At 44.5% G+C, this 14844-nt stretch overlaps 1 protein-coding gene across 13 annotated transcripts in view; it reads left to right on the forward strand.

Annotated features, from left to right (window-relative positions):
* Positions 1 to 263: 263 nt before the first annotated feature.
* The window catches only part of LIMCH1 (LIM and calponin homology domains 1), a 272533-nt gene continuing 257952 nt past the window's right edge, over positions 264 to 14844 (forward strand). For 2 of the 13 annotated variants that reach the window (XM_061585021.1, XM_061585017.1), the window contains exon 1: positions 266 to 803. In XM_061585021.1, the coding sequence (XP_061441005.1) occupies positions 702 to 803 (102 nt within the window). In that variant the 5' untranslated portion in view covers positions 266 to 701. Of the gene's footprint in view, positions 804 to 14844 lie in introns of all 13 variants that reach the window. The other 11 variants (XM_061585022.1, XM_061585023.1, XM_061585015.1 and 8 more) reach the window with 10 other exon arrangements.

Raw genomic sequence — 14844 nt, forward strand, 5'->3', positions numbered from 1 at the left:
CTTTGGTTGACCTGTTGTGGTGTTCATTTTTGGTGCCAGTTTTGTGTTGAGGGTCTTATTTGTGTGTGAATCCTGATAATTTGAATGTAAAGGGGTGTGTGTGTTTGTTTGTTTTGGAGGGAGGAGAGTGCATTTCCAGGAAGAGAGTTTCTTATGACTATATCGGAGGGAAACTTGAGATGAAAGTCAACCAGGCACGCCTGGCGTGTCTCTGGTCCCCAGGCTCGATTCGCTGGCTTTCGCTAGGAATGGGACACAGACCGCACAATAATGAGCGCCTATGATTGGCTCTCCCGCTTGGGGGCGGTGGCGAGGAGGCAGCGGCCTGGGCATTTGCAGGGACCGAAGCCTCTTCAGCTCTCCCTCTCTTTGCTGCGGCTGCTTTATTTTTAGCCGGTAGATCAGTTCAACTCCGCTGCCGTTGCAAGAGGGGAGGCTGGTGGGAGGGGACAAGGCAGATTTCTAGCCGGGTGGGAGGAGAAGGAGGAGAAAGCCTGGGGCACCAGGGAAGAGGTTACCGCATGCACGAAGTGGCAGCGGCCGCCGTCGCCGGCTGGGCTGCAAGCGGTCACCGCCTCCCTTCGCAGCTGCTGGGGGTAAACCGCGGCCTCTGGCTTTTCCTGTGTCACCCCCTGGACCGATCCGTTAGCCGGAGCCCAGGCTCCCTGCTGTAGCAGCAGGGACACAGGCTCGCCTTGCAGATGGCCAGTCCTGGTTTAGATCTGGCGGAGGAGGCGACGCAACCTCTGGAAGACCCTCCCCAGCCTGAACCAGCTTTTGCCGAAGCTCAGCGGTGGATCGAGGTAAGAAGGAGCGACTCTTGGCTAAATCTTCCTCTCCGCAGCTTTCCGCACTCCTTTCATGCATAGGGTCCGTGTACAATTGCTCTTATCTCATCCCCCTGTTTTAGTCGTCTTTCCTCTTTTTCTCGCCCTCCGCAGTGTCTTGATAGATCGATCTGTGGTAGATTAGCAATAGGACTGGGAAAGCAAACACCATTTGCGCGCACGGTCTCTCGCCCTGTTCCCACCCCTCCCCGTCTCTGGCAGTTTTCCCTGATGGTGGTGCAGAGTTGCAATCGCAAGGTTGGTGTAAAATATAGGACGATCCGTATATGAGATCTGAAAGAGCAGCAGTAGCAGGTTCAGCTAGCAGCCCACGTTATAGGCGGCTGGAGAGATGCGACTCTCCTCGTCTCGGTTTTCTTCCTTTGGTCGCCTTACCTTCCAGTTTAATCTCTTAATGGCATTTATTTTTCTCTCTGAGCAGAGTGAAATTAAACGAGTGGTCGTAAACAAAAGGAGCGATAGAGATATCTCTCCTGTTCTCTTGAGAAGTCATTAGGGGCTTCAGGACCGAAACTGCTCTGGATGTCTGGACACTGAAAATCGGCTGCTTTCCAGGCAGGTTCAAGTGGAGGATGCAGGCTTTAGCGGTGGTTTAGGGCAAAGGGCTGGGCGAATGAATTTGAGAATGAACTTGACTTACATGGGGATGGTGGAGATGAGTGATAATTTATTCTGGTGTCGTTTGTTGTCTACACCACAGTAAAAACTGTGATTTCCCCTCCTGCTTTTTTAATTAGCAGAATTATGCATCTTTTTCACTTTGTTTAACTGACCTGCGAGGAATTCCTATTTTTGCCTACTTGGAACTGAAGTTAGTATGCTGAAGGATGGTCCTATATAGAATGGGTTATTGCATTGATTCAGACCTTGACACTGTTAGGCAAAATGCAAGCTATCTCCTGAACTATACAAAGAGGTTGTGTTTTGGGTCGATACAGATAGGCAAGAATGCAAATATAAAACTGACAGAATTCTGAGAACATCAGTACCAACCAAAGGTGCTTACAGTCTGGTTTAATGTTCCAACTGAGCAATGGTTTTCTTTTTCAGAGTAAGGAGAATTCCGGATAACGTGAATACTTACATGCACATTAAGTCAATCTGTTTTTGTTTTTGTTTTATCTCTACTTTCTATGCATGGGAAGACAATAGTTTGCCTATACCAAATTTGAGAAGTATTTTGATAATTCTGGTGTAGGTAAGTAAATTGTATTTTTAGAATCACCTGTCACTATGCCCAGTGACAGATTATGTTGTTCACATGTCTCCTAGGTTCACATGTAATTTCAGTATCAAAAGGGAGGGCCTGGGCGATGGAAACTCACTTCCACCTTACCTCTCCACGCTCTATTGTCCTAGGGATTTTTTCTTCCAGCCTGGCTCATTTCTGGTATTGGAGTTGGGTTAGGAGTTTATCATTACATCTGTATAATCTGTAATGAAAGCCCCTTGTGCCTGCATCAATTCATCCTCATCTATATGATGTTCTCCTCTAATCACTGCCTTCTCACGCTTTCCCCTCCCTTAATCTGGAGTTTCCCATGCCAGCTATACACCAAAAAGGAGAGAAACAATGATTACAGAGTTGTTGATGAAGGATGCATTTTCATCTCCTCACATTCTGACCTCTTTCAATGCTTCCTGCTTCTGTTGGGTTCCCATTGGCACCCTCACCTCCTTTCTGATCTGAGCCAATCATCAACACAATAAGATGAGAAGGTGGGAGGGGGAGTTTGTAAACAAAAAAGCCACTCCCCTACAATATGGATGAGGAAAAAGTTTGATTCAAGTACAAAGGAAGTGCTTAAACTATTAGGTTTGGACTACCAGCGGCCAATTCCAATAAGGAAAATGTGGATTTTTAGTATGGTCTGGATGAGCCCCTTAGGATAAAAGTGCCCGGGGAAATTGAGGGTGAGAGGTAAAGTGTGAGAAGACTTGTCTGCATTTGACCTATAAAAAGGCTGTTTATAGTAATTGATTTTCTTACTATGTAGATATCAATTATAAATAGGAAGACTTATAAGGCTTTAACTGTTAAGCACAATATTTTTATTTTTTGTTTTTTAATTATCTTTCACATAATGCTTTGACATTTTATTTTATTTATTGCATTTGTCTACCATCTGTTTGCCAATGCACCCAATGGCTGTTTCTTTGACAAATGTTTTTTAAATTTTTAAGCAAAATCTAGCACTATGTCTAGAGACTAATTACATATATCTTGTCTCTCTTGTGTGTAAATGGCAAATTATTTTTAAAAATCAGTTTCTGTAATTTAAGCTAATTTTCCATTAGTGCTTTCATTAATGGACATCTGCTGTTAAACTCACAGATCTTAAATATAGCTCCTATATAGACTTCATTATTGATGTCTTTCTAAGGGCTGATGAAGGTGCATCTTTTTGCACAGGGGTTTGTTAGAGGCTAAAGCACAATCCGAATCAAGAACTGCTGGGATGAGCGAGTTTGAAATAGGTAGATCTTGGATTGTCATGGCTGAGCCAGGGATATGCTGCCATCATTCCCTCATCCCGACTCAGCCAGGGATATGCCAACTTAACTCTCTCAATCCAGCTGGGTCTTCACCAACAGAACTGAACGTATGCCAGTGTAATTCCCAAAAAGGGACATTCCAAGGGCATGGCAAGGACAGAACGGGGCAAGGGACATGATAGAAGTGTATAAAATTATGCATGGCATTGAGAAAGTGGATAGAGAAAAGTTCTTCTCCCTCTCTCATAGTACTAGAACTCGTGGACATTCAAAGAAGCTGAATGTTGGAAGATTCAGGACAGACAAAAGGAAGTACTTCTTTACTCAGCGCATAGTTAAACTATGGAATTTGCTCCCACAAGATGCAGTAATGGCCACCAGCTTGGATGGCTTTAAAAGAAGATTAGACAAATTCATGGAGGACAGGGCTATCAATGGCTACTAGCCATGATGGCTGTGCTCTGCCACCCTAGTCAGAGGCAGCATGCTTCTGAAAACCAGTTGCCGGAAGCCTCAGGAGGGGAGAGTGTTCTTGCACTCGGGTCCTGCTTGCGGGCTTCCCCCAGGCACCTGGTTGGCCACTGTGAGAACAGGATGCTGGACTAGATGGGCCACTGGCCTGATCCAGCAGGCTCTTCTTATGTTCTTATGTTCTTATGACCTTAGAATGGATTAGGGTCTGCCTGTCTTCTCATTGAATTAGGGTTGTCCACATGATGCCTCTTTCAGCCAACTGCAGTCTTGCTCATTTTCCTCTCCAAATGTGGATTCCCCTAATTTGGGGATAATCCGATAACTGGTTAAAAATCTGACACCTAATGGCTCTGGAGCAGCGGACATGATGCACCTGTGTTTTTTGTGTGGGTGGATCAATAAATAATGTCAGCTACTCCCTTTTCCATGCCCCCACATCCCCCTTTACTTTCATTTCTTTTCTGGCAGTGCTTGTGCCTCTTTCCAGGTGGGCTCCGCCAGGTGTTAGAGCTACCTAGCTTTTTTTTATTTTTTAACACTCAGATTTGCACAAAGAAATAAAACTGCATAACAGCTTTTTTAAAAGTTTAATTTATTTGTACTGATCTGTATTTTTTTTTTTAACGTCTTCAAAATCACCAACTTTAAGGGACCGGAAATGTGGTGCCCTTTTTAATTTTGTTGCCTTTTACTGCCTACATGTTTATGCTTCCAGGCCTTCATATTTGTGCACTATATTAGACTCTAGGAAAAATAATAAAGTAGTAAAATAAATAATAGGAATACAATAGAAATAAATCATGAAATTGTCATTTTCCCTTGCTAGTTTTTTTTAAGCGAGTGCACTCAGATAAAACTCTGCCTTTGTGCATACTTGGTTTGTGCTCAAATGGAGGTAGTGGAAATAGATCAGATGGCAGAGTCAAAAACACACAGTGAAGATTGACCCACCACATGGGAATGCCCACAAGTATGGATGGGAAGCAGCAGTTTTGCTAAAATACAAACACAAATGTGAATGCTTATGGACTTCTAAGATTAAATTTGAATGGGAAAACTGGATTTGGAGTGAGGCCCTGCTCACATTTGGACGAAACCAGAGAGTTCTGCTTCCCTTTCTGGCATATGCCTTTTGATGCTAAAATAATCAATAAAATTACACCCCCCCCGTATCTTAAAGAGACAGATATGTGATCAAATAAATGTGGCAGTTTCTGTTACATATAAGATGGCCCTCAGTTATTCTGATTTATACCTTTGTATCCATTCCAATCGGGCTTCAGGACTGGTCATGGAACTGAAACAGCCTTGGTCGCCCTGGTGGATGATATGAGGAGGGCGTTGGATAGGGGAGAATATACCTTCCTCATCCTCCTGGATCTCTCAGCAGCTTTCGATACCGTCGACCACGGTATCCTTTTAAATCGCCTAGAGGGATTAGGAATGGGGGGCACTGTTTTACGGTGGTTCCGTTCCTATATCTCAGATAGGCACCAACGGGTGGCATTGGGGGATGAGGTTTCAGACCCTTGGCCTCTCAATTGTGGAGTGCCACAGGGTTCTATCCTCTCCCCCATGCTATTCAACATCTATGTGAAACTGCTGGGGGCCATCATCAGGAGTTTTGGGCTGCAGTGTCACCAATATGCGGATGACACTCAGCTCTACCATGTGTTGATTGATTGAAGGGACCAGTCAGGTCTTTAAGGAAGCAGGGGATGTTTATTTCTTTGTTACAGTGTGACAGCCGCTTTTGTCAACAAGTGATAAGACATGATGAGAGATATTTACAGTTGGAGCCTGTGTATAAACATCTGACAGAGACTTCAGTGAGTTCAATGGGACTTACTCCCAAGTAAGTCTACACAGCAATGCAGTTCAGGTTTTACTGAAATTGGAACACACGATCTGAGAAAATGAACTTCAGTTGCAGTTTAGTTTTGACCATACAAGGGCTACTCTTTAAAAAAAAAAAAAAAAAAAAAAGGAGAGCCAAATGGACAATGAACAAAGAGTCCCGTGGCACCTTAAAGACTAACTAATTTGTTATGAGAAATGGTTTATCCTGAGCATACTTGCTCCTCCATCTAAGGATTTATTGGCTGCATTTCCATGTAATGCTAAACTGTTGTTTTGGATTATGAGAATGAGCCGCACTGAGCATTGGGCTTTTGTGCTGTCTGCTTCTTTCTCCTTTCCAGAGCAGCTGTGAGGAGATTGTAAGCTTCTGCTTCCATTTTAGATTAACCGCAGATTGTTATGACATCTGCACTCAGACAAACTATGGTTAATCTTAACCATGGTTTGCTGAAACAAGCCAGTTTAAAACCATAGGTTTGTCTGGGTTTGGATGTCACACTAAGCTGTAATTAATCCAAAACAGATGCTAAACCTTCTGCATTCCTCATGGCCATGTTAGGAAGAGGAATGTGTGAGCTCCAGGCTTGTTGTGGCTCATCCTCCTAATGCTAAACCAGGGGTGGGGAACCTCTGGCCTGCAGGCCAAACTTGGCTCACCAGGCCTGCCCATTTGGTATGTGAGGCCATTTTCCCCAAACCATGGCCACCTGCCCCACACCTGACATCTTCTGTGCCTTAGCTGCTGTGTGGGGACCTTAATCTTGTTCAGTTTGAGCATGCCAGTCATTTCCTGGGGGGAAGAAAGCAGGTCCTGGCCCCCTGTCAAAGTTGGCCTGCTGGGTTGGGGGAGATAAAGATCTGGCCAAAAAGCCCCCCCACTAGACCATGGTTTAGTGCAATCTGTAAACAAAGTCATTGTATCATTTGGCAGGGAGCTGAATTATTCAAACCTGTGTTAATTATTATTATTATTATTATTTATTAAATTTATATACCGCCCGACTAGCAATAGCTCTCTGGGCGGTGAACATAAAATAGTATAAAAATACAATGAATAACAAAATAATATTAAAATACAATCAACAATACAATAAACATTATTAAAATTAGATCAATGTAACTTAAAATGCTTCAGAGAATAGGAAGGTTTTGACCTGGCGCCGGAAGGAAAGCAGAGTCGGCGCCAGGCGTACTTCCTCAGGGAGACTGTTCCATAGTTCGGGGGCCACCACTGAGAAGGCCCTAGATCTTGTCATCACCCTCCGGGCCTCCCTGTGAGTTGGAACCCGGAGGAGGGCCTTCATAGCAGAACGTAGTGCACGGGCCGGTTCATATCGGAAGAGGCGTTCCGCAAGGTATCGTGGTCCCGCACCGTATAGGCTTTATAGGTTAATACCAACACTTTGAATCTAGCCCGGAAACATATTGGCAACCAGTGCAAGCTGGCCAGAACAGGTGTTATATGCTCGGACCGCTTGGTCCTTGTCAGCAATCTGGCCGCCGCATTTTGCACTAGTTGTAGCTTCCGAACTGTCTTCAAAGGTAGCCCTACGTAAAGCGCATTACAGTAATCCAAACGTGAGGTTACCAGAGCATGTACCACTGATGTAAGGTCCTCTTTACTCAAATAGGGACGTAGCTGGGCTACCAACCGAAGTTGGTAAAACGCATTCCTAACCACCGAGGCTACTTGAGCCTCAAGTGAGAGGGAAGAGTCTAAAAAGACTCCCAGACTACGAACCCAGTCCTTTAGGGGCAGTGTAACCCCGTCCAGGACAGGGTATATATCCACCATCCGATCAGAGAACCCGTCCACCAACAGCATCTCAGTCTTGTCTGGATTGAGCTTCAGTTTGTTAACTCTCATCCAGTCCATTGTCGAGGCCAGGCAACGGTTCAGCAAATCGACAGCCTCACCTGAAGAAGATGAAAAGGAGAAGTAGAGCTGCGTGTCATCAGCATACTGATGACAACGCACTCCAAAACTCCTGGTGACCTCTCCCAACGGCTTCATGTAGATATTAAAAAGCAGGGGGGACAAAACTGACCCCTGCGGGACCCCATATTGGAGAGCCCGCGGTGTCGAGCAATGTTCCCCAAGCACTACCTTCTGGAGACGACCCGCCAAGTAGGAGCGGAACCACTGCCAAGCAGTACCTCCAACTCCCAACTCCGCGAGCCTCTCCAGAAGGATACCATGGTCGATGGTATCAAAAGCCGCTGAGAGATCAAGGAGAATCAACAGAGTTACACTCCCTCTGTCTCTTTCCCGACATAGGTCATCGTACAGGGCGACCAAGGCTGTCTCAGTGCCAAAACCGGGCCTAAAACCCGATTGAAATGGATCTAGATAATCAGTTTCATCCAATAGCGCCTGGAGCTGGCCAGCAACCACCCGTTCCAAGACCTTGCCCAGGAATGGAACATTCGCCACTGGCCTGTAGCTGTTAAAATTGTCTGGGTCCAAGGAAGGCTTTTTCAGGAGTGGTCTCACCACTGCCTCTTTCAGACAGCCCGGGACCACTCCCTCTCGTAAAGAGGCATTTATCACTTCCTTGGCCCAGCTACCTGTTCCATTCCTGCTAGTTTTTATCAGCCAGGAGGGGCAAGGATCCAGTACCGAAGTGGTTGCACGTACCTGTCCAAGCACCTTGTCCACGTCCTCGAGTTGAACCAACTGAAGCTCATCCAACAAAACAGGACAAGACTGTGCTCCGGACACCTCACTAGGATCTACTGCTATAACTTGAGAGTCTAGGTCCCGGCGGATACATGAGATCTTATTCTGGAAGTGATCGGCAAACTGATTACAGCGGGCCTCCGATGATTCCACCCTGTCCGGAGGGTTTGAATGGAGAAGCCCCCGGACAACTCGAAAGAGCTCCGCTGGGCGGCAAAGAGATGATTTAATAGTGGCAGCAAAATGATGTTTTTTAGCTGCCTTCACTGCTCCTACATAGAGCTTAGTCGAAGCACTAACCAGCGCATAATTGTATCCGTCGGGAGTTCGTCTCCATTTCCGCTCAAGCCTCCTCCTATCTTGCTTCATCGCTCTCAGCTCCGGAGTATACCATGGAGCTGTATGAGCTCTACACAGGAGAGGGCGTGCAGGAGCGATCGTGTTTACAGCCCGGGTCATCTCCGTATTCCACAGAGCGACCAGGGCTTCAGCAGGAGCGCCAGTCCTATCAGCCGGAAAATCCCCCAGAGCCCTTTGAAAACCTTCAGGATCCATTAGTCTCCGGGGGCGGACCATTTTAATAAGTCCCCCACCCTTGCAGAGGGAAGAGGTTACTGAAAGTCTAAACTTCAGCAAGCAGTGGTCTGTCCATGACAAAGGGAGTGTTGTAAAACTCCCCACATCCAGATCACTTTCCCCATGCTCAGTAGCAAAAACAAGGTCTAGAGTGTGCCCCGATACATGTGTTGGACAACTAACATATTGAGACAGCCCCATGGCTGTCATGGAAGCCATGAAGTCCTGAGCCGCGCCAGACAAAGTGGTCTCGGCATGAATGTTGAAATCCCCCAGTACTATTAGTCTGGGGGACCTCAACAATATATCCGAGACCACTTCCGCCAGCTCAGTTAGGGAAGCCATTGGGCAGCAAGGTGGGCGGTACACCAAAAGGATTCCCAGCCTGTCCCTCTGGCCCAACACAAGGTGTAAACACTCCAGGCCAGTAACTGAATGAACATGGTGCTTGGTGAGTGAGATGGAACTCTTATAGACGACAGCGACCCCACCTCCCCGACCCTCAGATCTACCATGATGCTGGACCAGGTACCCCGGTGGGCAGAGCTGAGAGAGACCAACTCCTCCCTGCTCACCCACCCAGGTCTCGGTTATACATGCCAGATCGGCTGTCTCATCCACAATCAAATCGTGGACGAGGGAGGTTTTATTATATACCGATCTGGCATTTAATAACAGCAACTGGAGATCTGAGAGTTGGCTGATAGAACTACCAACGACCTTGCGGGTGTGGGAAGGACCGGAACAAGGCACAGCCACAACATGTCTGGACCGCGTTCCCCTTACCTGGCACGTCCTTCTCACAGCGCCATACCTTCCTTTGCCCGTCACTACGGCAATTGGGGCCCCCTCAAGTCTCCCCGCCTGATGGATAAAACTCTCTCTGAAGCACATAATACAACTAAAATATACAACAATTAACGTATAAAAACAGCTATATATACAGCCATATATACAGCATATAAACAAACATACATTCATATAATCAGGCACCCATTCATCTCAAATTGCATCAACACACCAACAAAAAGTAAAAAAAAAGAAAAAGAAAGGAGCAGCACAGCAGCAGCAGCCTCTCCTTCCCTTGGGGCGATGCTTTCTTTCTCCTGCAGGGCCTGGGTCTCCCAGGCCACCTCAGCCAGCCGGCTTATGTATCCCTCCAAAGAGGGACAGGTGGTAAGAATCAGTCCTGGCTGGCTGGGTACCTGGGGCCTGGTCCTGCCAGGCAGAAGTCCCTCTGGGAAGGGTGGTGGAGGTGGTGGTCCCGCAGCAGCAGCAGCAGCAGCACAGCAGCAGCACAGCAGCAGCACAGCAGCAGCACAGCAGCAGCACAGCAGCAGCACAGCAGCAGCACAGCAGCAGCACAGCAGCAGCACAGCAGCAGCACAGCAGCAGCACAGCAGCAGCACAGCAGCAGCCTCTCCTTCCCTTGGGGCGATGCTTTCTTTCTCCTGCAGGGCCTGGGTCTCCCAGGCCACCTCAGCCAGCCGGCTTATGTATCCCTCCAAAGAGGGACAGGTGGTAAGAATCAGTCCTGGCTGGCTGGGTACCTGGGGCCTGGTCCTGCCAGGCAGAAGTCCCTCTGGGAAGGGTGGTGGAGGTGGTGGTCCCGCAGCAGCAGCAGCACAGCAGCAGCAGCCTCTCCTTCCCTTGGGGCGATGCTTTCTTTCTCCTGCAGGGCCTGGGTCTCTTAAATCTTAAGTACTCTTAAATCTTAGTACTCTTAATATTTTAGCAATTTAATATTATACATACCTGTCTAATAATGTAAATGTTTATTTTTATTGAAAAGCTGTTTTTAGTATTGAGAATTGAAACATATAAAATTTGGGCTTTTTGATATTGGTTCCTTGTTTTATTTCATATCACCCAGGAAACCCTTCACTTTTTAAAAAACCAGCATGTGTTGGCTCAAGATTCTAAAATGTCAATTGTTCCTTGAGGGTTGCATGCCTCCACCCACCCTGTTTTGCACTATGTAAGATGAAACATAAAAATTAGCTCTACAGTCTTAGTCTTAAAATAGATATTAATCTCATAACCATTGCACATGAGTTACCTTTTTCTGTCTGAGCATTTTACAGCCTGTTGCTCCAGCTCCAGCAAGGGTGGCCTTATAAACAGTGTGGCCTTTGAAACAGTGTTTCAAAGTTTATCATCTAGTTGGTTCATGAATTTGCTTGGGCAAGTCACTTTCTATAAGGATATTTACAAATAATTACTGTAAGAAATATGATTTTGTTACTCTTTTGTGTTCAAGCAAGCAACCTACCTTCCTGTAAGCATTTCTGGAGTGTTGCATTTCCATAGCTCTCTGAACTGCAGTATTTTGTGCTTTGTTTAGAATGGCTCCATGAGCATGGCTACTGACAGAGTACCTACTAAATACATTACAAGACATAAATTATCGAGGGAGAGGCCCAATAAAATAATCCAATAAAAGATGAAATCTGATAAACTACAACATCGGCACAAAATGGGAATACAAAAAAGAGCTAAAATAATCCCATAGTAGTAAAACTAAGAGTACTCAAACTCTGTCAGAGCAGCGACTAAAATAATAAATATCTTTAAAAGCCTGGGTATTTGCCTTGTGCCAAAAAGTATTTGCCTTGTGCCAAAAGGATGTCATTGTAGGTGCCAGGTGGGCTTCTCTAGGGAGAATTGTTGCATAAACTTAATTTTATTCTTTGGTAGCTGTGTGTTCCTGTTCTCCTATTAAGAGTGTATATCTATCCAGATTTTTTGTTAAGGGGCTGGATAAATGATAGCAAAGTGAATCTCTCCATCTGTTACGCATAGATGGGAAAACATGATATAACTGAAAGGTCATTAGAAATGTTGCAAACAGGTTTAATTGTGCTGGAGCAATCTTCAACAGATCATATGGAACTACCCTTAGGCCTCATTTCCTAGTCATAAAATTTTACCTAATAAAAAAATAATTTCCTTCTCCAGTATTTAAAGTCTTGATATTCATACACAGTAGTGTTGTTGTGACCACTTAGCCACTGTTCTTGTCTCACTTTTTACAGTTGCTTCTAATTTCCATCAAGCTTGGGTAGAAAGGAAGCAACAGAAGGTTCATATTTGAAAGATGGGATATAAATCTAAAAATAATAATTAGAAATATTTCTAATTTTCATTGTGGTTCAGTGCTGAGATCAGAATACTAATATAACCCTATTGAAGTTCTGATAAAATGTAATTGGTGTCTGTGAACTTTTTGTGTGCGTAGGCATGTATGTGTGAAAGTTCATCTGAGAGTAGGCAAGACTGATCAGGACTTCTCTGGTCTCGGTTGAAGTGGGCAGCACTTGAATTTGCGAAATGCAGACATACGTTTTTGGCTGAAGCAGAACAGTCCTGAAGGTGTGATGGGTGTAATATGAGGGGGGCACTTGTGGGGAACAGGAGAGGCACTGGACTAGTTTGATGTGGAGATAATAGACTGACTAGAATTGGACTTATTAATTCAAAGTGTTTTTAGAGGTTGTTCAAACTATTTGAAGGGAGCTGGTAGGAGTAGGATGGGGGTGGGAAGAGCATTAGCTGGATTATAGTCTTGGTTGAATTGGTTTAAAGTTCTCATTTTTTTGTTTTAAATGTTGATATTAAGCATTCACACTGAGCATTCAAGATTGTGTGGTCTTAAAATGGCCTTGGACCTGTTGAAAGGCAGTTTGTGAATTTTGGCCATTTCAATTAGAAATTAATATCTGAGGAACCCTGTATCAACTGTAGCAAAGCATTATACTATGTTGAACTGCGTTGGTATGTCATGTGTGATTATTTGTAATTTATTTTCATTGTGGAAAATTAAAAGTGAAAAGTCTTCTACATAAGAGAGAGCAATAACGCTAAGACTCCCTTTCTTACTTAGTTCTGCAAGTCCCAGTTGTTAATTCCTCAATTCACTAGTTGCCAACAAATCTTTAAGATGGTCCATATTTGAATTCGTTATGGGCTCTGACATGTCAACAGGGTTGCCTTTTCCATTGACTCTCCCTTCTGCATATGTATAGTACGGAACCAGTGACTCACACATTCATGGACCTATTTATTTATTAGATTTTTAAACCCCCTTCAGTGATTGGATTACCAGAGCGGTTTACAAAAAGAACCATCAATTTATAAAAATACAGGAAAACAAACAATAAAACAACAAATAGATTGGCACAATAAAAGAAGGAATAAATATCAGACAATAATGTTTTTCAGATTGACACTGAAAAGACATGAATGTGGTTGCTAAGGGAGCTTCCTAGGGAAGACAGTTTCATAAATGGAACACCCCATCAAAGGGGGCCCTTCTCCACTCACAAACTATTTTGCCTCTGATATCAGGAGCACCTGGAGAAGGTCTCTGAAAACAATTGCAGCATACGGTCAGGTAGATGTGGAAGCAGGCATTCATTCAGGTGGGCCAGACCCAAGCCACATAGGGCTTTGAAGTGAGCATTAGGCTAGAGATCTGGGATCACAGTTCAATCTGCAGACTTCCTTCCTCCTCCAATGGCTATGCCAATTCACATGACAAATGTTGGGCTTTTTATTTATATGCTGACTTCCTTTTCTGGACAGATAGCTGTATGCACACACATTCCGTATAAAAAGTTGTGTGAGTTGGCTACCATCACTAGTGAGGTTCTTCTGTTTGCCAGTTTGCATTATTTATTTGTCATGCATATATTCGGGAAAAGTCTTGTGTTTTGTATTTTGTAAAATTATTTTAATTTTGTTAGCTAGCTTGGACTATAAAGGAAAGATATGGTACAAAATATGTAGAGTCTGAAATAAGCTCAAGAAATTGTCATATGAATTAACCATATGCCTTTGCTCTCCAGCAATACGTGCTAGTACCTGACAGGGATGTGATCAGGTCTTTGGGAGCACAGGAACAGACCTTACTGATGCCCATAGCATCAAACACAAGCAAACTGGTAGCTTCATTGGAACTGCAACATGATAGCTGGTATCAACTTCCATACTAGGAGTTAGTTTATATGTTGTTCTGGCATCACTGGTAGCAAGCCTTTGGCTTATAACTTGCTGCACCCTATGCCAAGAGTATAATGTGTAATGCTAGGTTCATATGTGTACACCTATAGGCCCTGCTTTTGTGGCCTTTCTTTGGTGGGGATTATTCATTTGGGCATGGCCTAGAAGAATGTGTGTATGTGGTCTCATTGCATTCTGTGTTGCAGGGGGAGCTGTGAGCCTGAGGCTCACTTCTGATCCTCACTGTATGGTAGAACATTGACACTGGGTGCGTGTGTGACCTGGTGTGTTGGTTATTGTTGTTGAAGACCTTTCAGAAGAACATCCTATCATGTAAATATAACATTTTAAACAAAATTAGATGGGAAGTCTGTTTGAGTGCATAGTTTGTATCAGGCTTCCTTAACTCTGTGCCCTCCAGATGCTTTAGACTACAACTCCCACCTCTTTGGCTGGGGCTGATGAGAGTTGTAGTCCAAAACATCTGTAGGGTACCAAGTTGGGGAAGGTTGATGTAAACCATGCATTAAAGAAAGAGAGTTAAGTCTCATTTCATGAAAATGTAAGATCTACATGGTCTACATGTCTAAGCAAGAGTTATGTATTCCATCCTCCCATTGTGTGTACTCTACCCACAATGTTGTGATTTACCTTACTATGCTTGTTCCATCTTGTAGACATGGTTCTGTGGGCAGTCCAGACAGATGCTGTCTTCACTCTTTACCCATGTCCATCTTAACTAAGAGGTGGGGGTGGGGGGCTCAGTGTTTGAATGACTGTTCCATCCCATAATAAGTACAACATGGTATAGTTGTGTTGTGAATCAGGAAACAGTTGCTGCCCTGGGCTGCTGCTGGGAGGAAGGGTGGGATATAAATCAAATAATAATAAATAAATAAAAATAAAATA

The sequence above is a fragment of the Rhineura floridana genome, chromosome 9 (assembly GCF_030035675.1).
Source record: "Rhineura floridana isolate rRhiFlo1 chromosome 9, rRhiFlo1.hap2, whole genome shotgun sequence".
NCBI classification, from domain to species: domain Eukaryota; kingdom Metazoa; phylum Chordata; class Lepidosauria; order Squamata; family Rhineuridae; genus Rhineura; species Rhineura floridana.